The following is a 22,253-nucleotide window of genomic DNA, read 5'->3' as shown; positions in this document are numbered from 1 at the left end:
AGTGTTCTGTGTCTTCCCCCAGACTGACGACAAGATATTTAAATTACTCCCCAGAACCAGGAAAACCACATTAGTAGTGCATGTACCTCTGAGACAAACTCAGAACCACCTCAAAGTTTCATCTCAAATCCCATGCTTTGCTGCCGTGTTGTTTGGAAAATAAGAGCGCTTCTCTAAAGCCGTATGACGGATCTGGTTGGCCACAGCCTCTTACTGACCTGAATCCCATTTAGCACAACACCCGCCCATTTCATCCTCGTATGCAGGAGTCTGGCAGCGAGCCCCAGCCTCCCTCCCATACAGCCAAAAGGGAGCGACTCTGTAAATAAACAGTTCATTTTCATATAATATCCAAACTCTGAGCTCCATTAATATTCATTGAAGAGCACAAGCAATCCTGAAGCCCAACCATGCAGAAAGAGAGAAGGGGGCGAGGGAGGGGAGAGCGGGGAAGGAGTGACAGGGAGCGGGACAGGTACAGGACAGGCTCAGATAGAGAGGAGGAGGAGGAGGAAAAAAGGAGAGAAGAAGAAAGACAGATTGGAAAAGACACAGGGACAGAAGTGAGAGCGCCGACATGCGTCCATAAATGAAACTTGACCTTGCCAACAGCTGTGCTTACTGACTTATGAGACAATTATCTCTCAGAGAGCTCCTATTGGTGCCTCTCTTTAATAGACCCAGCTGTGTGTGTGTGTGTGTGTGTGTGTGTGTGTGTGTGTGTGTGTGTGTGTGTCAGGGCATATTTGCCTCTGTGTCACAAAGTGAAATATATCCGGGCCCAGAAGACTGAATCAAACTGAACCAATTGGTTTCCTATCTGAAATGAAGTGAGCAATATGCGGTCCCAGGTCTACTCTGTCTTCATGCGGCTCTGGAGGCTCCAGTCACTCAGTCAGACCTGAGAGTTATACTGCAAGAAATCATTCCCCGCACCAATCGCCTGAAAAACAGATACTGCAATCTTCCTGTGCATAATATCCAAGCAGAAAGTTCCTTACAGCTCCAGTTTAGATGCGATTTCATAAGAGAAATAACCTAATTTGGCATTTTTACTCTGCAAAAAGAGGTCTCCTCTAAACCAGACAAAGATCCTTAATCCAGTTTGAATTGACCCGATGAACACTAAAATAGCTAGAGCTTTTGTTTTGCATTACAAAGCTAAGACTTCCGTCTTTTGCGTCACCATAGTGATGTACATTGGCAGAGATAACGTTACATGACGCGCAGTGTTCAAATGTGGTGACAAAGCGTGGGAGCCAGATCTCTTTTGGCGTTATCCTCTTTAAATTGATCCAAAAATAGAAACCATTACAGGAAGAGCATCATCCACCTCACTTACATAACCTTAAGCGGAATCAGATTTGAAATGACATGTAGGATACTCAATAGCAGTCATTGACCTACATGACTTTGTAGAGATTCCTGGGTTATGATCCACTTGTGAATACTAAAGAAGTGACACCACAGTGAGCAAAAAAATGTTTCTTTTGCAGAGTTCTTAAGGTTACAAAATCTGAGATAAACTCCGGCTACAAAAATCATGTTTGACAGGAAAGTTACTGCTTCCCAGCCCAGCTAAAGTTACTCTCTGTCATGTTTGATTTAACTTCTGTTATATAAAAGACTGACTGCAAAGGGGGGGGGGGGGGGGGGGGGGGACTTTATAAGTACATTAAAATCTAGCTTTGGCCTTGTTAGAGTTTCACAACACATCCTCACCCCCAGTTTATCAAGTACGGCAACTTGGTCAGTGTCTTTAAATATGACAAGTAGGGCTGCATAACCTACCTTATGACCCTTAGTTGTGACCTTCGACTTAAAAATCAAAATGGCCGCCTCAGTGGTTTAGCTCTGATGCAACACTATTCACCATTGAAGCATAAGCAATAGTACCAAAAAGCCACAGACTAGGGACTGTAGTGTATTTTTCAGTATATGTAGTCTGATAACTTGAAAGAGACAGACTTTATTTTAGTGCAGACGATTTGGCCAAAATAAGACATGAAAACTTTTTGGAATAACATTCAAGTATTTCTGACTTCTATCCTCTTATGATACGTCTACCGATATTGATTTCTTAGTTTTGAGGTTAGCACAAGCTAACTGTAGCCTTATGAAAGGATAAGCCCTCAGAGGAGACACCCCATCCCCATGATGCCACTAAGCTCTTTATTGGACTTTGTAAATGGACTTAACACAGCATTAACACCTTCAACAGACCCAGGCCCCATTAATGCAAGCTAGCCAGGTAGTGACAACGCAGATACTAACTACCCTACTGCATGGACCCTTTTGTTAATGTACAGCTGCTTGCTGCTGCTTCTGTGCTGAAGTCCTACAAATAACGGAATTAACGCAATTAAGTGGAACTTTTCAAAACACGAGACATACTCCTGGTGTTTGTGTCTGTGCGTGGATATATTGAACAGGTTGAAGTTGTTTGTCGCAAAAACAAAATGAATTTAGAGGGGAAAACACATTTGATATAAATACAAACCTAAGTAAGAAGAACATGTTGAAATACCAGAGTAGTCGGGTGTGTGGGTGAATGTTAAAGCAGAGTTTAAAAAATTACAGTTCTAAATAAAATGATCTGTTTGTTGGTAACAGGGAAGTAAATTAATTAATCCATTTTCCTAACTGTAAAGTCTGAATTTCTCTCCTCCTGTCCTGGGTTTGGGAAAAACTGATTTGGCAGGATGGAGGATGATTGAGAGTGGAGGTGTGTTTGGGTTCTGTTCCCTTTGACTGACAGCTCTCTCCGAGGTTCTAAACTAAAAGAGAGTCTCTGTTTGCCCTGATTTTCTGGCTCAAACTCAAACACTGACAAGGTGGAAGCAGCAGCAAATCCACGATTTAACATTCTGTTCACAAACCTGAGAGACATTTTAACACTCTATATGCTACAGAAATGTATTTCCAGGCAAACAGAGGAGTGACAGCATCAGCATAAAGTGGTAAGAAGTATCTCAATGAGCAAAGGTTGGATACTGTAGCTTTTCAAGGACACTAACTGACCCTGCAATAGTCTATGATTTGAGTCACCAGTCCATGAGATCCAGAGTTGACACATGTTTTTTTTCCAGCTGGGTCACAGAGCAGCATGGCACGCTTTATGATTCAGTTTCTCAAGATGACCCATGAGTGTTCATAATTCTCACACAGTATTACTGGGAGGTGAATCATCCATATAGGTCTGTTCACTCCAAAACATATAAATAGTAAGGGTAAAAAGACAAAATATAGCAGTTTCATTTTGAATTACTCTATGCTGAGCTCTGTTAGCCAAGTGGTTAAGTCATCCAATATCAGCTCAGTCCGGGGCGTACACTGTAGGTTGAAAAAAAGGTGTGGATGACTGAATAGGTCACAGATTATGTGCTCACACTGTACAGTCTGATTGTCTGCACGACCTGAATGCTCACTCTGATCCTATATTTGATCATGCCTATAAACCCCTCTATTTCAGCCCTGCTCAGAACAGGCTGTTTTTGTGTCTGTACCTTTAAATGTAAATGAGCTGTGTCTGACCACGCCCCCTCTCTGGAAGGGCTTAGGTGTCTCAGGCTTTCTTGCTCCATGTCCTATTGTTTACGGTGAGAAGGCAGACTCAGAGGGCAGAACAAACACCTAGCTGTGGGAGTGTCACCCACCTGGGAGTTAATGCCCTTTGTGATGTCATGAAGGGAAAATCTCCAAACGGCCTGTTTGAGCACACATTTTCTGAAAAGTGGAGCAGGCAGAAGACGGAGAGGATGGACTTTTCTCATCATTGGGAGGTTTGTAGATGGACTAGAGTCTATCACATATTAGCGTCAGAAGAACATGGTGAAGTGTGTTTGGCATAATATGTGATCTTTAAATCAGGACACATAATTGTCAATTGTCAATGGAGTTTCTTTTGAATACTGCCACAGACGATGGTTAAAGTCAGACCTCTGCATGTTTCAGTTGCATCATATTTATGGCTCAGAGACAAACCCAGTCAAACAAGCTCTCGCTTTATCACACGCACACACTCACCAACAAACTAACTAGCATCTAAATCATAGCTTAAATTCCCTGTCACCTGGAGGCCCGTAGCCTTTTCCTGGCAATGTTACTCTTAATCATATCTGTCGAGAAAGGAGGGAGAAGACAACATAAAACATCAAACAGGAATGCCTGCTGTTGCCATGGTGATTTCATAAGTTGGTCCATAGTTTGCACAGGCTCAATCAGAGAGGGTAAAATAAACTTAAGTTGGAATATCGACTTGTTTCTCTGCTCTTATTGTGCTGGTATGCAAAATATCAACATGCGCGTGCCGTGATTGTACCCTGGACGATAAACAACCTGCGATCAAGCTGAATTTTGGCCAACTTCAAAAATTAGTTGTGCGCCAAAAGAATCGTGTCAGAGGCGGCCTGAGATTGCACAGTGTGCGCCTGGCTTAAGTTAAACTCTGTGGACCCAACTTTCCCTAAAACTGGTGACAGAGGGTGTGATTTTAATTGTGTACCAGGACGGTTTCCGAGGTGTACTCATCAAAGCCTGAGAGAAGTGGCTGAGTTTTTATGAATCAACTTGAATCTCTCAGTTTTTCCTCCTCGTCCTCGTCCTCCTCCTCTGCACCACTCCACTTCTTTAAAACTTTGTCCCTTCTTAGATAAAATAAGAAATAGTTTATTTTGTTTGCTGTTGAGAGAAAGGAGAGGTTGCAGCAGAGAGCAGGAGGCAGCCATCAATAATTGAGGGTGGTGGGGGGGGGGGGGGTTAGGGGAGGTGAGTACCTTTGTCCTCTCAGGTCTCTGATCCTATTGAGCAGAAAGCCATAAAACCTTGTGTACCTGCGCCAGAGAGCAGACACTGTGCTTACCACAGTGTTTAACGGCTCACACACACACAGCCAAGAATAGAGAACACTGCAGTGCCCTCTCAGCTCACACTACTTTGTCATTCAAGCATTATTTAACACAGAACGGGGACACTGAGAAACTTACAACACTTTCCTTTTTGCAGAGCAGAGTTGAGTCATGCAACCTATCACACTGTAGGAGTTTACAACAGGACAACAATGATCTCTTACAGTACATTCACCTTTATAACCCCCACAATCCTGGGGTGGCCATGTTTTTACATTGAAATACTTCCTAACTTCCTGGATTTGGTCTTTCCACTGTCGTTTCAGTTTCTAAACAATCGCAAGCAGTGGGGACTTGTCAGATTGTCTGTGTCAACAGAGCCTGAAACCTGGGACACAGCAGAAGGACATTGTAACAGCGTGCCTTACAGCATGCAAACAACAGGGACAAGATCAGCTCCATTATTTTGCTCTATATGTTACTGTGAACAGCTGACTCAGACTTGGGCTCAGGTGAACCAGACTCAGACTAGGACTAGACCACTGGGGACTAGATGTTCAATTTTGACTCAAGGTTTGGTGATGCGTTAGTTTGCATGATGTATGTGAGTAAGTAAGCTTTTTTTTTTTTAACCCGAACCATGTTTTTTTCCAAAACCTAACTACTTCTGCTGCCTTAACAGAACCAAAGCCCAATTACTCATAAATCATTCATGTATGTTGTCTCCCCCTCTCTGCCTGCTGCACACCTGAGTGCAATCTGCACTCTGCAGAAAAGAGGAGAGGGATTTAAATCTGCTTTTAACACCTGGTTCCCCCAAAGCGTTGGAGATTTTTGTTTTACAAAAAATACAAATTTCTCTCCAGGTGTCCAGGTAGGTCTTTAAACTAGAGTTCAGTAAAGTGGGACGCTGTTGGTTGTGATGTGATGTTCCCTCCTATTGGACGCGTGGAGGTGATGTCATGGAGCACATCGCCCAAATTTAACTTTTTTTTTTTTTTCAGCATGCAGAGGCGGCAAGTGCAAGGCGGGGCGCAGAGATACACTAAAGTTATTAAAGGAGGAGGAGCTGAGAGTGACGAGGGTTGTTTCTCTCAGCACCTACCCCTAAAACTACCTAAGAAAAACTAAGCTACTGAGAAAAAAGTCACCCGAAAGTAGGACTAAAGGGTATCTCCAGCCAAAATTAAAACAACAAAACCCAGAAATCTAATCATGCATGAGTATAAAAATATCTAATTGGGAAAAGAGAGAACTGGGAGGAGACCCCGGGGCAGACCCAGAATGCGCTGGAGGGATTATATATCCCGTCTAGCCTGGGAACGCCTCGGAATTCCCCCAGGAGGAGCTGGAAAACATTGCTGGGGAGAGGGAAGTCTGGGTTGACTTACTGCGCCTGCTACCACCGAGACCCGACCTCGGATAAGCGGAGGAAAATGGATGGATAGATGGAAAAGAGAACAAAAACCCAGGAGTGCAAAAGAGCTCTTCACTTTCTGCCCGGAGTTATGTGTGAGTGACTGAGCTCCTCTGCACTCTGCCACTCCAAATCACTCAGGTGTGCAGCAAGCAGGGGGAGGAGGGGGTTAGAAAGAGACCAGGTCACACTTAACAGTTGTAAAATCCAGAGCCCAAAACAAAAATCACACGAGGAGCATTTTCATTTGTAATATTTTAAAGCACACAGAGGTCCATGCGAAGGACCCCTGAACAAGATGTCACACAGTATCTGACCATCAGTCTAACATGTGAACCATTTAATATATCATCGCTGCATTGTTTTCATTCTCCTTTAGTTCCTTTTTACTTATAATTTACATTCCAGCAAACATATATATGTTTTAATTATGAGTGGGATTTAGAGAATTATATTCCAATCACAGGAGATTGTAAACTATCACTTCTATGTAGGCCTGTCCTAATGCTAAAAATGTAATAAAATCATCTGGTTTACCAAACAGAGTACTCCTGCTGTGTTAAACCTTCTGCAGATTATGTAAACACCAGGCGGGTTCTTCCAGACGAAGTGGTGACAAGGCAAAACCAACAGCTACAGTCACAGAGAGAGAGAGAGAGAGAGAGAGAGAGACGAGCGGGATAAACACCAGCTCCTTGCATCTCTGCATCACCCGCCCACTTACTGTAGAACACCCTCACTTACTGTGCACCCTTCTCACACACACGCACAAACACGCACACACGCACTCTGTGTTTCTATTTCTGCTGCAGGCCACACATCTGCACAGGATTATCAGATTAGCAGCTGCAGATTTGGCTTCCCTGACGAGGCCTGTGTGCGGTGGGTGAATGGTGAATTGGGGCACTTGGATGAAGCTGTCGTATGAAGCGGGCAACGCTGCCTCCTGATTGGTTCTCACCGTCCACCTGCAGTAAAAATGCTTCCATATCAGCGGCAGCAGCACAGCGGCCTGTTCTCCCTGCCAGTCCCTGTCACACTCTTACTCATTTTGCTCATTCTGGCTGCGTCAATCCTTCACAAATCCACACACACAGACACACATAAACACACACACTCTCACTCCCCATCCCATCTCCCTGTGGTAAATTACAGCTGGCGTGGAGGTCGTCTCACTCCAGCTGGCTGATAGACTTCAGATTCCTGAGCAGCAGATGTGATGAGCTGCGGCTGCTTGGGGACGGGCAAGGTGGTCACTTTCTCTCTCTCTCGCTTACACACACACACACAAACACAAATAATAATCACACGCATGGCTAGACTCTGTGTGGACATGTTATAGATTTCAATTATCTGAAATTAACCCTTAATTCCCAATCCCAATTTAATTTCAAAGGGCTGATCTCAATGGGGAACTGCAACTAAATCTACATCGATATTAAAAAGCTTTCGACAACTTAACTAAACAAATGACAGAAACAACAACAGCTAGATAGTCTGAAGTTTTTAGCCAGTATTTGAGGAACAAGAGGGAAAATATACCCAGTCCAACTGCAAAGCATTGTTTGAGCTGCAGGTGCAAAAAGTGGATTGTGTTGCCCCCAAAAAGTGAACTCCTCTGATCCTACAGAGATGAGGAAATAGACTAAAAATGTGACATTTGGTCATTACATGGTTGTACATGCAGCTCAGCTAGCAGCTCCCTCATCACACAGCCTGACGTTTTTGGAGGAAGACTGTTTTTTTTTTTTTGTTTTTTTTTCCTGGAAATGCTTCACATTATCTTTGTATTGTTTTTAGATGTTTGGGGAGTAAAGGGGAGATCTCCTGCACATCGTTAAATCACTGATTAAAACTGATGAAGGAATGAGTCCCGGAAGTGTCACATGTTGCTCCTTTAAGTGAAGCATTTGAACAAGTGGCCATTTCTCCGTCAGGACTTCAGCTATGCGGCATCATTCACTGTGAAAACCAGACCTACATGTGCAGCAGTTTGTCTCCTTACAAAGCTGGTTAAAGCTGATATTATTTTATTTCAGGACAGAGATGGAGTCAGGAAAGTCGAGATGAATCAAGTGTTCTCGACTGAAACTGTTGACACACGCAGCGGACTAACTTCTTTACGCCTAACTACGACTCCTGGTCTAAAACACCTTCTCAAACGTCATTAATTACCCAGCACTACTACACCAGTTCATCAGAGTGTAGGTACTGCACAGGTGGTAAAAACTAACCCCCAATTTCCACTCCCTAGGCGCCTCAGAAAGACAAAGCAAAAATGCTGTTACCATGTTTTTCTCTTTATTCCTGCACGATCTTGTAGTTCTCCTATGATGTGAGTACAGCTGCTCATGGCTGCGCTCACGTTCCAAGAAACAGATCCAGTGGAGCGGGGGGGGGGCACGCCCTCCAACGGAGAAAAACTGTGGCGGTGCGCACAGAGTATGTGGAGATTGGAGGAAAGTGGAACTGCACCAAAACTCAAGAGAAGCTAAAGACTGATCTCAAATGAATCACATAGTTTGGAGTTATTTTTAAATATTGGATACTAACAAATGTTGAAAAGGAAACCTTGACTGATTGAAGAACAGATTTTCAAAACTTCTTATTTCATGAGAACATTTCACACCCGATACGTCTTCATTCAAATAAAATCTGAATGAATCCTGCTCAGCTGTAGTAGTCTTGCAGACCAATCAAAATGACTTCCACAACTCAAACCGCTTGGCTCACAAGTGTAGCAAAAGGTCACGACCCGCTCAAGCGCGCGCGCACACACACGCACACACACACACACACACACACACACACACTGACCAGACGGCCATGCATTAGTGTGTGGGCAGAGATTCAAGCGCCATCACACTGCAGGCACCATGTGCCGCTGGGGTTTGCTCCATGAGCTGTGTCGGCTCAGAGCGGAGCGGGGACTGATTGCAGGCGTCCTTAGTTACACCGCTGTTTGCCTGCTGGCATATGGCCGGCTGCTGGAGACACGTGTTAGTGTCACGAATACACCAAAGGCCCCAACCCTGTGATTTCATCATCCCATTTAAATTCCTAAGCTCCCCTCAGGCCACGTTTTGCTCTGAAGGTAGCCTCTGATTATCTGCGCTGGTCACAGTCACTCCTAAAATGAGGTCCAGCAGGAGAAGCGGGGCCGCTAATGTGCCTCCGTCCCTGACAGCAATCAGGTGTTGATATTACTTTGCCTCGGAGCCAACTCTCGGCTCGCGCGGCTTGTTTTGAAAATGTTTTAAAGTAATGCATGAGGTGGGGACTCTATTACCGCCTTTGCAATTTCCCTTCTTCTTCTACAGCTAGATTCAGTATTGAATTTTATAAACTTTCAGCACTCCAATCAAACATGTTCTGCAAGCGTAAATTCCATTTCAGCGTCGGCTCCACGGGGCAGAAAAGGAAACACACAGAAAGGATAAAGTAGAGAGGAAGAAAGAGGAGAATAAGTTTAACAAGTAAAAGCACTCGAGCTCCTTACAGGTTGTCAAAACAGCACAAGAGACGAGCATGAAAGAGAAATAAAAAACAGCTGTGCAGGAGGAATGCAGCTGACGTACAGGAGTCGGCTTCTGCATGGCGAGCCGACATCTCGAGTTCAATGAACAAAGGAAACACGCCTGTTTTTGCTCTGCAGAAAAACAACAGAAAAAAAGCTGCATTGTGTATCAGAGCATGCTTCATAAATCAGAATTAGGCATGAAGGCATTCTTTAAGCAGAATGAATGAATGTAGCTTTTTTCTCTTGGAGAAAAAATTAAGTCATTTCAGCTGCTTTCAGAACTTTGAAACATTTAGGTCCAGACGGGAGTGAAAACTCTTCATTGGTTTCATTTAAAGAAAGACTCGTGTAATCTGTTGAAGTCTATTTAGTAGCGCACTGATTATTACAGATAGAGCACCATCACCTTCTGTCATGGCAGCAGCAGAAAGGACGCAGGTGAGGTTGAAACAGGCAGACTGCTGCAGATGTCAGCGGGATGTTTTAATTTATATGAACTGAAGATAAATTCCTGTTTATGCTTTGCAAAGAAACAACTCAAAAAAAAGCTGCATTGTGTTTTTTAACCTGCATCATAAATCAGAATTAGGCACAAAGTCGTGATTTAATGTAAGCGGTAAGGACGCTTTGCTCTCAAGCTGCATTTTCAACTTCTTTCTTTTGGGACTAAAATCATGTTTTTTGATTCATGTGACAAAAGTAATATCTTAAAAATAAGTTTATCAATGAGCATATGATTTTCTATGGTACTACAACCCATCGACTAAATATTAATATTTGAAGCCTGAGTGACGTCACTCATCTGTTCCTGCAGGGGGCTCTGGAGGCTCATCGGCAGCAGCCACCATGTTGGAAATCCTGTCTCAGCCTAACTTTCAGTCAACCTAACGACAGGCTGAGAGCTGGAGCTGAGGCGGGTTTTAAGCCTCCAGATGAACTGTTACATCGCGCCCAACTGTCAATCAGGTCAGCTACGCGCCTAACTATGGATAACACGTATCGTTCATAAAAACAGAGCAGTTTTAAATAAATAAATCAGTTTGGGCATGACAATAACTAATCAGACCTATTTGGGTTTTTTTTGTATCAGGCTGTAAACATGTTTATTTATGCTGTAAAAACAGTTTTTTTGGCTGTGGTGTGTATTTGACTTCTGGGGCTCCTGGAGCCAGCCTCTAGTGGACGCTCGATGAACTGCACGATTTTACACTTCAGATTTGACTTAATTTTTTAAGAATAGAGGTTGCCTCTTGGTATAACCACATTCTGAGCAATGGCAGCAGGGGAAGCAACCAAATGCAGGTGGACGCCTGCAGACTGGTTCAATTCTATCATTTACTGTACAGAGGAAAGCTAACCGGTAGGTAGGCAGTCAGACTGGTAACAGGTAACATGCAGGTGAGAAGGGAAGGCTGGTTCAGGTTTGAGCAACAATAAGTAAACAGGAAGTCCAAGCGTGCCGGGAGGACAGACAGATTCAGATTCAGTTTCAGACGACAAAGAAGGAGCCATTCTGAACTCTGTCAACATCCAAATATTTTAACTGGTGAAGCACGACGGCTAGACAGGAGTATGACATCACATTTGAGTGCAGTGGAACAATGAGAAGGACCCCCGACTACACAGTTAACAACACTGGAAACAGCCCGACATGACCACTGGGAACAAAAGTAAAACAAGGGTCACAGAACATCTTTGAACAGGACACCATGTACCTCCACACCACCACTTCCATTTACAGCCAGAAACGTGAGGTGTGTTTTGTGCAGAGATGGTCAGAAGTCACTTTTATGATCCAACGAGAGGAGGACCAATACAGTAAGAAAGGCACTAGTAGGCTTCATATTGGAGCAGAACGGGTAAAGTACACTACAGCTGTTTTCACAAATGAACTTCTAAAAATATCTACATAATTTCAGGAGGACAGCCCCTGAAATTATCCTGATTTGGTTGTTCACACATGCACCTCACAGCAGGAGACTATCCAATAGGAGGCGTGGTCTCCTGAGGAGAAACATGAGGTATAAAGGACAACGCAGACGAAGTAACAGAGTCTTCTATACGACGCTATAATGAGAATATTTGTCTTTCTATCAATGCTACGTGTAGTTGAACAGAATCACAATCTGAACTAAAGAGTGGAGAAGAACATCCTGGAGAACAGGAAACATAATGCAGCAGGTTCATTAGAGCACGGAGATGGTAGCGGCCGCGTGTATTACAGTCTGTGCACGGTGCACTGTTCACAGGATATAAACGTCACCAGCCTCTCCTATTGGCTCGAGGTGAATTCTCCTGATTATATTCTGCTGCGTTCTCGCATCAGCTCACTCGGACGTTCTGCAAATCAGTCTCTTTACGTGCAGACATGCAGAACCTCCTGCAGGAGTTTTTCAGGAGTTTTCTGCACCTCCTGACAAACATAATCAGGCCTGCCTCAATGTATTTAGTGTCTAGTTGTGTCTCTGAATTGTTGTTTGGCTTGCAGACTCATCTGCTATCCAACCATTTCAATTTTCAAAACAAGCTGTTTCATGTAAAAAAAAAAAAGAAACATAAATCATCTCGCCTCTTTTCTGCAGGTTTTACTTCTTCTAGGACGAACCTTCAATGAAAAAGGCAGAAAGAAAAGGAAGCAGTCCTTTTTACACCAATCTGTCACAGTGTGAGGAGATGAGGGTTTCTAGTGAGGACATGTGAAGGCAGAGCTGAGGAGTAAAATAAAAAAAAAGGCTTTTCTGTGTCTGACAGATGGGAGAGCAGCAGACAAAACTGTTTACCTGGCACATTATGTCAAATTCTGTTTAGAACCGGCTTTTTGGAGCACATCCGGCCTGAGGAGGCAAACCAACGCTGCAGGACAAATAAAGAAAGTGTAATAGAGGAGAAGTGAATGTGTGCTCAGACACAGCTCTACGACAGTGTTTTCCTGCCCTGGCCTCTTGCCATAAAAGAAATAAACTGTGTAAAAGCACACACAACAATTCTTTATAGATCTCGCCACGACTGGAGCCCACAAGAAATCAATATTCTCTTTTTTTTTTCTCTAGAATATCTGAAACAGCCAGACTCTTCTGTGAGTCTGCTTAGTCTGAGTTTCTCGTCTTTGATTCGGTCATTGGAGTAACAATCCTGCCTGAAGAAACGATGATTGGTCGAGATTTGAGCTGGTACTTATGGGTAATAAAGATCTGTCTTCATTAACAAAAACTAAATACAGTGAGGCAGTAAATGTTAAGAAGCTGAAACTCAGACTAAATCAATGCAAGACACACTAAACTATCATTTAAGCCCCTGCTTCTAACTGCCAATTCCACGTACTTCGCGCACGCTGTGGCCTGTTAGCGCTGCTCAATATGCCGCCGTTCGCTGCCACTCTAGTCAATGTTCCTATTTCCACAGCGAGCGCCACAGTCCATCTCAGCGTGCCACCAGCACCACTACATTCTGCTCCGTTTCAAATACGCTCCGAGTCTATTTCCGACAGAGCACGCGTCAAGCTGGACAGAATGAAACAACCCAGACAGGAAGTCAGAAAAGGTTACGCACAAAGCATCCGGTCAATTTCAAAATAAAACACAAAATACAGACTTGCGATCGTATTTCCATCACTTCATCAACATGATGTTAGATTCTGCTTGAAAGTCAATGTTCCCCACTAAATAATGGTGACTAAAAATAATCCCTGGTTGTTATTTCTGATCTGAACCCACCATTGTGATACACCTGATTTATTTAGGAGTACAGGAAACTCAGGGGGCCAATGGGGGCCCAACAGTTTGCTCATGCCCCTCGTCTGTATAGTGGGTTAGTCCGGCCCTGCTTTTAATCCATGTCCCTGTTGTATATTTTTCATACGAATGTACATACTGTCCCAGTGGGCTACCATGTACACAGATATGTGGAAAACCATCAGCATGCATTACTCATGAGGCTTTCTCCATCGTGGCTATTATTAGATTATATTTCAGTGTCGTCGGCAAGAAAACGCAGAGTCGGACCGTAAGTCCTGCAGCTCATAATTTATTTGCTGCTCTTGTTTTGGTGGTAATTATCAGTGGAATGAAATATACATTAGAGCTCCGTCCAACGATCACATGTTCCAGATGAAACACACATTACGGATTAATGTAGAGGCTGAGGGGGAGGTTCAACTTCAAACGCTCTATAAGGAACATCAAAGGAACATTGTCAGATAACCGTGAAAGCACGGCTTATAATAAGCAATCTTTAATGAAATGACACCAAAAGGAGAGATGATTACTCCCCTCTATCTCACGCTTGTAGGATGGGCAGAACAAGGACTTATCAAAAAGGACTTCATAAACCCTTTCTCATAAGCAAAAGATCCAACATCTACTTAAACTTATCACAAACAACTACAGGAAACAAGGAACCACAGTCTTTGTTTTTCTGGTGCTCAGCCCGGGGGAAATAAAAGATATTGACTTACACCCTAAATGAGATTGACCCTACATTATCATCAGTCCTGCAGGGCCACCGCAGAGGAGGTTTTTAATTTACAGGGAGGGCAAACAATCCAAATGTTGCAGGAAATGAGACCTCAAGCCCCATTCCTCCTGACCCCTGACCCTCTGGTCTCATGACACTACACTTTTTCTACCTTCAAACTAATACGCTTGAGTGGAATTCAGGGTCTGGTGCTGCAAACATTAACTTCAACTTTTTTTCTTTTTTAAACAACCTGCAGCAACATATCGCCCCCAAAAATTTCAAAAAGCAAATGTCCACAGAAACACAAACAAGATGGACAGGGGTCGACCAGAAACTCCCAGGTTCTGCAAATGAAAAAGACTGATTTCTCAATGGAGTCTGGCGTGTTGGCTTGGAAGAAATCGATGTAACAAAAGACCTTCACAGGGAAAAATGTCTCGATTACTTTCTGTAATGTTGTCGGACACTTACATCAACAAACACGTTCAGTGCGTGTTCTTCGCAACAAAGGAACACATGTAGGGGTTCACTCTTTCATGGCTGTCGATGGAGCTGCGAAAATTAATAAACAAAGCAACCATGGAGAACTTAGGCGAACGGAGGCAACAGCACGTGAAGTCTCCTCCCCCCACCTCATGTTCAGATGGAAACAATGGCAACTGCACTGGAACCTAAAACAAATGTAACTTCACCCCCTTTGGGAAGACTTCGACTTACAGCCAAATGAGAAAGGAGATCCATGATGATTTAGACGCTGCAGTTTTTAAAATAAAGATCCGTGTGAAACGTCATCTTTGAGCTCTCACCTCGCTTAAAGTATCTAGCCCGAAAGACGATTTTGTTTGTGACTTTTATTTTTAAAATTTACTGGTTTATTAACAACAACGCCGTGACAACCAGTGACAGACACAAACATTCACGCTGCGGGACAGTGTGCATGCAAGCAGGGCTGCAGACGCTGCACAGAAAGAAAGCCCCGTCACTGCTTCAGTTTACATCACTGACATCTTTAACTACATTTACTACATGAAGGATTCTTGTTAGTGCTACAGTTAGCAGCAGCGGAGCTCACAATCCAAGAAGCCCCATCAGTGAGCCTCATCGAAACACTGACGTCAGCTTTATGAAGGATGTTTACCAGCTTTGACAGGATACAGAGGCCGAGAGCTCTGAAGCGGAAATCAGCCGCGTGTTGAATGCTGCTTAACGCTGAACTAAGGGATGGGGATGCTGCTGCTCTTACATTTTGTTCTGTGTACACCGAGTGCAGAGGTTTAACTCAGTGATTCTCAAAGTGGGGTCCGCGAACCATAGCTTGGAGGTCCGTGGAATAAATGACAAACAATTGTCACAAAAATGTGCTGTATCATTGAAAAAGCATATCTACAAACTGGGACCTCTTGCACCAATAAAATCAGCTATTTTGTCCAATACTCCCGCCCACTTTAGTTTTGTGCCATTAGATCAATTCTGATATGATCGTGACATGTCTGTCACTTCATAGTGCGCAACGATAAACAAAACAAAAAAACTTGAAACAAAAAACACCACGGAGCCTACATTTTCTCAAAGTTTTAAAATGAATTGCTTGGAAAGTATAAATGTAGCCTAATTCTATCGTGGCAAAGTACTACATAGTACATTATTCTAGTATTAATATATGCTTATCGAAGTTATGATAATGAGGGGGTCCTTGGAAAAATGTCTCACCTGAAAGGGGTCCATGGTCTAAAAGAGTTTGAGAACCCCTGGTTTAACTGACCAAATAAGATTGGACAGGGTCTTCTGGACCTTCATGGGGCGGCTCTACTTTTAATGGTTCAAATTTGCCAAAATGTCAGAAAATGTAGACTTTAAAACTGGACTCAAGATGAAACACACAGTCCAACTCAGTGAATCTGTGGACACATTATATTTCTTTTCCCCCCCTTAAAGAATAATAGAGACTATGGCAGTGTTTGGGTGCGAGCGTTTCGATTTTGTCTGACCGTCCGGGGCCACAGTGTCAGACTTTGCTTTAGAAAAACGGCTGCAGCTCCTTCTCTGCAGAAAATCCCCCAAGGGGTCTGTCACTGTGCCCACAGAGTCAGGCTCCTGCTCGCTGTCGTTGGAGCGACGCCAGGCTTTGCCTCTTGATTACATCACAGATTAGAGACTTGGCTGGCACTAAGGAGACTTTCATGTCCACAATCCAGGCTCAACCATGCAAGATAATAGCCTGCCTTCAAGTGTGATTCAGCTGCATCATCACTCCTGTACATTTCTGAACTCTAACCGGAGTTTAAGCTACATCAGAACTGTCAAACGATCAATGAGATCCTGTTTAATAGATTATTAAAACAATAAGGAATGGTGATAATGAAACATTTATCCTCCAAGCATCATCAAAAGAAAATGTCACCATCAATGTGACTCAAACAAGAAGGGCAGAAGACACACAGACAAGTAGAAGCATGGCGGAGACTTCACCACATAGATCGTGTTTGAGCAAAAACTCAATCAAGCCACCGATCGGCACCGATCCACGTCACCGATCAAGAAAGATGGTTGGACGCTTTAAACCTTCTCAGCTCGTACAGTCTCGCTTTGAAAACATTCAGACTGAACTGTAAGAATTGTTTACAAACCGTCTCCATGACGACGTTCAGACAAGATGGAACAACTCCACCTGTCTGATCAATAGTTCAATTCTTACACTTCAGATTCAAACTTTTAATTTGAAAACCTGAAATGTGTTACTGCTTCCTGTTTGTATGTGAAGCCAGCATAATGCAATTACCGGGTTTATTACAGCTTTGTGTAGCCTCAGACATAAAAACAACAACAATAGCACGTGTTACCGATGCTGTATGGGTATCGGTACATATGTATCTGAATCGGAAAAAAGTGGATCGGTGCATCTAATTACAAAACCTTACAAAGCAAGACTCAGAATGACCTTCTGAGGAGATCACTGATCTGCAAACATCTCCAAATTGACAAGTGGTGATTAAACAGGTAAAAACAGTCACAAAAAGTATGTTTACATTAAAGCTCCGGTGAGGAATGTTTTCTGTGGCGCCCCCTGTGGACAAGCTGATGTATCTCCATGACTTTGCTAATCTTGCCTTGTTGATAATGTTTGATTGCGCAGATGTAAACAGCACATAGTTCCCTGCTGTGAGGAGCATATGTGAACAGCTAGGTCGGGAGAATCTCCGGAGTGCATATGAAAACGGCTAATGAGTGTTTTTTGCATCAAGCTGAATTCGTCCATAATGTCGCTTTAACAGTCAAACAGATCCCTCATAGTGAATTTTGGTATGGAAAATGCTAATTAAGATTTTTCCAGCAAATGCTTAGTCTGACTCCTATACCCTGTGGCAGCACATTCAGGCATTAAAGATTACATCACAGAATCTATAAATCTAAAGCTGACGGTTCTGTTTGCTTTCGTAATCTCTGTAGTGACATTAGTTGTAATTTCAGTCTGCTTCATAACCTGATAAAAATTCCTTGCAAGGGCTTTAAAAACATGTACGCTTTTCTGCAGACATGGGCCCAGAATAATCACCAAAACAAAAAGCCCAAGTCATTAAAATGGGTTAAAAACACAGAATCATGCAGTTTTAACTAGAAAATAGTTTATCCTTGGCGTTTCAGGGGCTGCAAGCCGAGCTGCCACCAACTGTAGCTCTCTGGCTTGTTCAAATCTGTCCTCTGGTTGAAGGATTAAAAAAAATGACTAAAAATGACTTGTTTTAACAAAGCAGTCAGCAACAAGAGCTGGCACCATACAGAGATAAACACAATACTCACGGAGGTTTGGTGTGAACGGTGTTTGTGCTGAATTTAAAACGAGCAAAATATTCAAGCGATGTGTTAAACAGTCAAATCTGTTCAGATTACAAATCAGAAATCGGGGATTACATTTCCATACTGCACACTTTATGTTTATAACGAGTCCACTCCAGCTATGAATGTAGACTTTTAGAAAATGTCAAATCTCTAACCAAAACCAAGATGATATTGTCTCAGGCTTCAGATTGTTCCCAGCAGAACACTAGGAGACCTCACAGAGATTATTCAGCAGGCTGAGAGGTGTAATTCAGATGATAAATACACTGACCTTTGAGTGAGCATGTACAGAGAGTGAGATGTGAAGGGATATTAATTTAGAGATGAAATGATCTTCCACTTGTTATTTAGTCCGTCGCACTGCTCTTTTGTTATCTGGCTTCATTCTGATAAAGTTTGCTTTTGAAACGTGTGAACAGGAAACAGCTGCCGAGATGAAAAGTGTTGACGAGTTACCAAACCTCAGTCAGACCAGCGTTTATTCAACACAACGTCATACACATATACTGAATAAAACTCGCCAAAAGGACACGATCATCTCCTTCCTGGTGTGCTGACCTCCAATAAAACATTTGCTTCAGGTTGAACCAATCAAAACTGGAAGGTGTGGTTCGGGGTGACGTCGGGGTCTTGTCACACACTCCTCACTAAAAACCTGAGGGCCGAGGAGGTGCAGAGGAAAGAGGACAGAGTGACGTGCGTAAAGCAAACACAATAAAGTTGCATCTAGTGCGTAAATCCAGCGGATGACGCACCATGTATCAATATGAATGCAGTGAATTCCCTGATTTACGTCTCAGGCAAACACGTATGCAAATCCTTCTTTGTTCAGTCATTGAACTCTACATTACTGACAAACAGTCCAATACCATCTTGATTCTCAAATTCAGCTACTGCTGACCTGTTTTTAGGGTTGAACCACAGACTGGGTTTTAACGACACTTGGACACGTGCACAGTTTGCAGCAGGAAGAAGAGGCAAGGTGTAAAATCGGACTGTTACTGTTACAGTACTGTTAAGTGTTGCATTCAGTGACACACGGTAAAGTGAGGGGATGCATTGCTCTGTTGAAAAGCGCAGACGGCTCGGACGCATCTGCCTGTTCGGCGCACACAGAGCCGAGCCCACTACTGCGCCTCATCCGCTCAGCCCAGCGCACGAGAACCGCGCGCTCACCGGTGCGCACAACTTGTTTATTTGATAATAACCGACTGAATTGTTTTGGGAGCCGAGAGACATCATGTTGACATAGATGATGTGACATGAGGTGTCCCTGATGCCATGAAAACACATTAAAAAAAATCTATCATATTCGTTTTTTGGCTCGCGTTTAAAAGCCCACCCATGGCATGAGTGCGTCAGAAGGCTGCGAATCCAGTCCCGCAGGGCAACACGGAGACCGTCACATACTGAAAGATCCCCGGGAAAACAAGACTGAAACAGCAGGATTGTTTAATGCAAAGCGCACAAACTGGGGTGTAATTCTCTCTCCACCTGCCACAGCGCGCCCCGAGACGCATTTCTTGTGAATTATTTTCTTCCACAAACCAAAGCCCTCACCCACAGCTGAGTCTTAACACTGAAATAATGCAAAAAAAGTCAAAGATCATGCCTGGATTTATTTATCCTGTGCACCTGGGAAAAAAAAAAAAAAACACTGACGCCCATAACTCACCTGATATGCAGACAATAAGATTGGCTTGAAGAATGATCAATATTTCCCAAAATATATCCATCCTCTGTCTTCATTCCACGCACATTACGCACAGATTAAAAAGGAAAATAAGCAAGAAACGGGGCTGTATCAGTTGCAGATGTGCTGTCCTCCCAGGCTGGATCCCGCTGTACACCTTCCACCAGGTATTTTCCACTCCACACACATAGCAGGTGATCAAAGCCGGAGGAATAAATGTTGCACGTTCCCACCACTAAATGTAACAATCCAGAGATGGAGGAAAAAAAGGATGAACTCCAGAAGAAGAAAAAAACAACACAGAGCCGAGCGGAGCACTGATCCTCCGTCAGTTCACTGTATTATCCCGGTGCGCCCTAGAACGGACACGTCCATCCATCCGCTGCAGTCTCACAGAGCGAGCGTCCCGTCCTCACCGCGGGGAGTCACACATGATGGTTCCGGTAAAGTCTCTGCGTGAGAGGAGAGAGGGAAGAAAGGGCAGATTAATGAACAGCTGTGGGATCAGATTAACACCTGGAGACGCCTTGCAACTCCAAAACTCACATCGCCAGGTGGCGAGCCTCCGATCTGCCCGTCACTACGAGGGACTAGTGTCAAGTTGAATGGAGCAAGACTACGACTTCCTGTATAAGCTAACAAAATAAAAGCCCGAGTTTGTTGACTTCACTGTGCTACAAGTGCTTAACGAAACAAATGAGTCAATATGATTTTAATGCATTACAGCAGAGTTCTCCAACGTTCAAATATTACTGTTTTTTCGTTGTCTTTTTAGTGTGTGTGTGTGTGTGTGTGTGTGTGTGTGTGTGTGTGTGTGTGGGGGGGGGGGGGAAGAGTATTTCCCTGTTGATGACAGTGGATGACTGAACAGTTGAAAAAATCGTTCAAAAAATTGTGTTTGTGTTTTTTTTTTTTTTTTTTTTTTTTCATTTTCAAATATTCGAGTTCATCATTTTAATCACTTCTTAAAGATTCAAGTGATACATCAACACATTTTGTAAATCCAAATCCATCATTAGCACGCGGATTTCTGAGCGAACACGCTGTTCTTTTAATTTGTAGTAATAGCCGCCTGTTATCCGGTCATGTGTCTGTGTGCTTGTGTTGAACTTCACGCAGCGTTACTTCGCTCCATCCCACACACCCTGGGCTAAACTGAAACGCGGATCTCTCCAGAATCGAAGGCAATTCCGTGCAAAAAAAAAAAGAAAACTGGATGTGGAGAGTGTGTGTGTTAAAAGGAGAGATTATAAAAGAAACACTTAAAGCGACTGGAGACCAAAACCCCGCGAGGTAAAGGAAACTCTTTGAAAGCTTTGCCGTACCGGAGAATATAGACTGAGTCCTGGAACGAGACTCCGGGCTGAGTTTGAAAAGTAGAGAAAGCTTTCCAAATCGGTGAAGCAAAAATAAATAATACAGACTCGCTGATGTCCTCAAACACACCACGATGATCGATTCATGAAACAGCACCTTCACTACTGGTGGACTCTTTGCATCAGTTCATCCGGCACCCGCTGAAACCACCCCTCTCTGCAGACACACACAATTCAGTATATTAGGATTCACGAGGAGCGACGCGCGCGGCCATGGGCGCATGCACTGGAAGCGCGCGCGCGCGGGGGTACAGGTGGATTGACACCGCGCGCACTGCAGAAAACGTCTCGTTCTTGGCGTTGATATATAGTTTGTGATCACACAGAACACCATCACCGGTATGAGATTCAGGGCGCGTGCTTTCTTTCTGTGATAGAAGCAGGAGACACCTGACTGTTAGAAAAACACATGACATCGTGTCTCTATGGGCAAAATCGTCTTCTGATAAACATACACACAAACACAAGAGGGGAGAGAGAGAGCAAACAAATTGATTAGTAAGAAGAAGCCTGGCAGCCTCTCCACCAATCTGCTCCTCTTCTCTCTCTGTGTGCTTCCTCATGAAGTTAGTCCTCTTTCTTTTTAATGAACAGCTTCTTCTTAAGCTTTAGAAATCGTTTTTTTAATGACTGACTGTTTCACTGAAATATTATCATCTTACATGAAGATGCTGTTACACAAGTTCAGCTCTAGTGTGTTTGCAAAAGTATGTACCGAGAAGTACGGACAAAGTGAGCATTTCTCTGGAAGTGTTACAGGTCTCAGAATGAGATCCCATAAAGCAGATGAGACTTTATGTATGAACAGAAGAAAAGAATGAGACAGGCAACTGTGCTTCTTTTCAGTTCAGCTTCACTCGGTAGAATCTTTATTAAACAGTATTCAAAATAAATGCTTCTTTTTCTGACACTTTGTGCTTTGTTTTCTGTGTTCTACAATCATTAATACAGAATTCACAACATCACAAATAATTACAATACAAACTGTCGACCAATTCCATATCTTGTTTTCAAGATAAAACTCATATTTGCGGTTTCTACATAACATAATCCTATATGCTACCGGTGTTTAACGACATAAACACACATTTAATCAGCTCTATAACTG

The 22,253-nt window shown here is 43.3% G+C and overlaps 1 protein-coding gene across 1 annotated transcript in view; it reads right to left on the bottom strand.

Annotated features, from left to right (window-relative positions):
* Positions 1 to 20,445, bottom strand: part of ca10a (carbonic anhydrase Xa) — a 212,081-nt gene extending 191,636 nt beyond the window's left edge. The window contains exons 1-2 of the mRNA XM_020638284.2: positions 20,316 to 20,445; positions 19,752 to 20,221 (exon numbers count right to left, since the gene is read on the bottom strand). Coding sequence (XP_020493940.1) covers positions 19,752 to 19,812 — 61 coding nt within the window. The 5' untranslated portion in view covers positions 19,813 to 20,221; positions 20,316 to 20,445. The remainder of the gene's footprint in view (positions 1 to 19,751; positions 20,222 to 20,315) is intronic.
* Positions 20,446 to 22,253: the final 1,808 nt, after the last annotated feature.

This window comes from Labrus bergylta, chromosome 21, assembly GCF_963930695.1.
Source record: "Labrus bergylta chromosome 21, fLabBer1.1, whole genome shotgun sequence".
Classification (NCBI taxonomy): Eukaryota; Metazoa; Chordata; class Actinopteri; order Labriformes; family Labridae; genus Labrus; species Labrus bergylta.
Note: the sequence above shows the minus strand (reverse complement) of the source record. Positions and strands in the feature narration are given on the sequence as shown.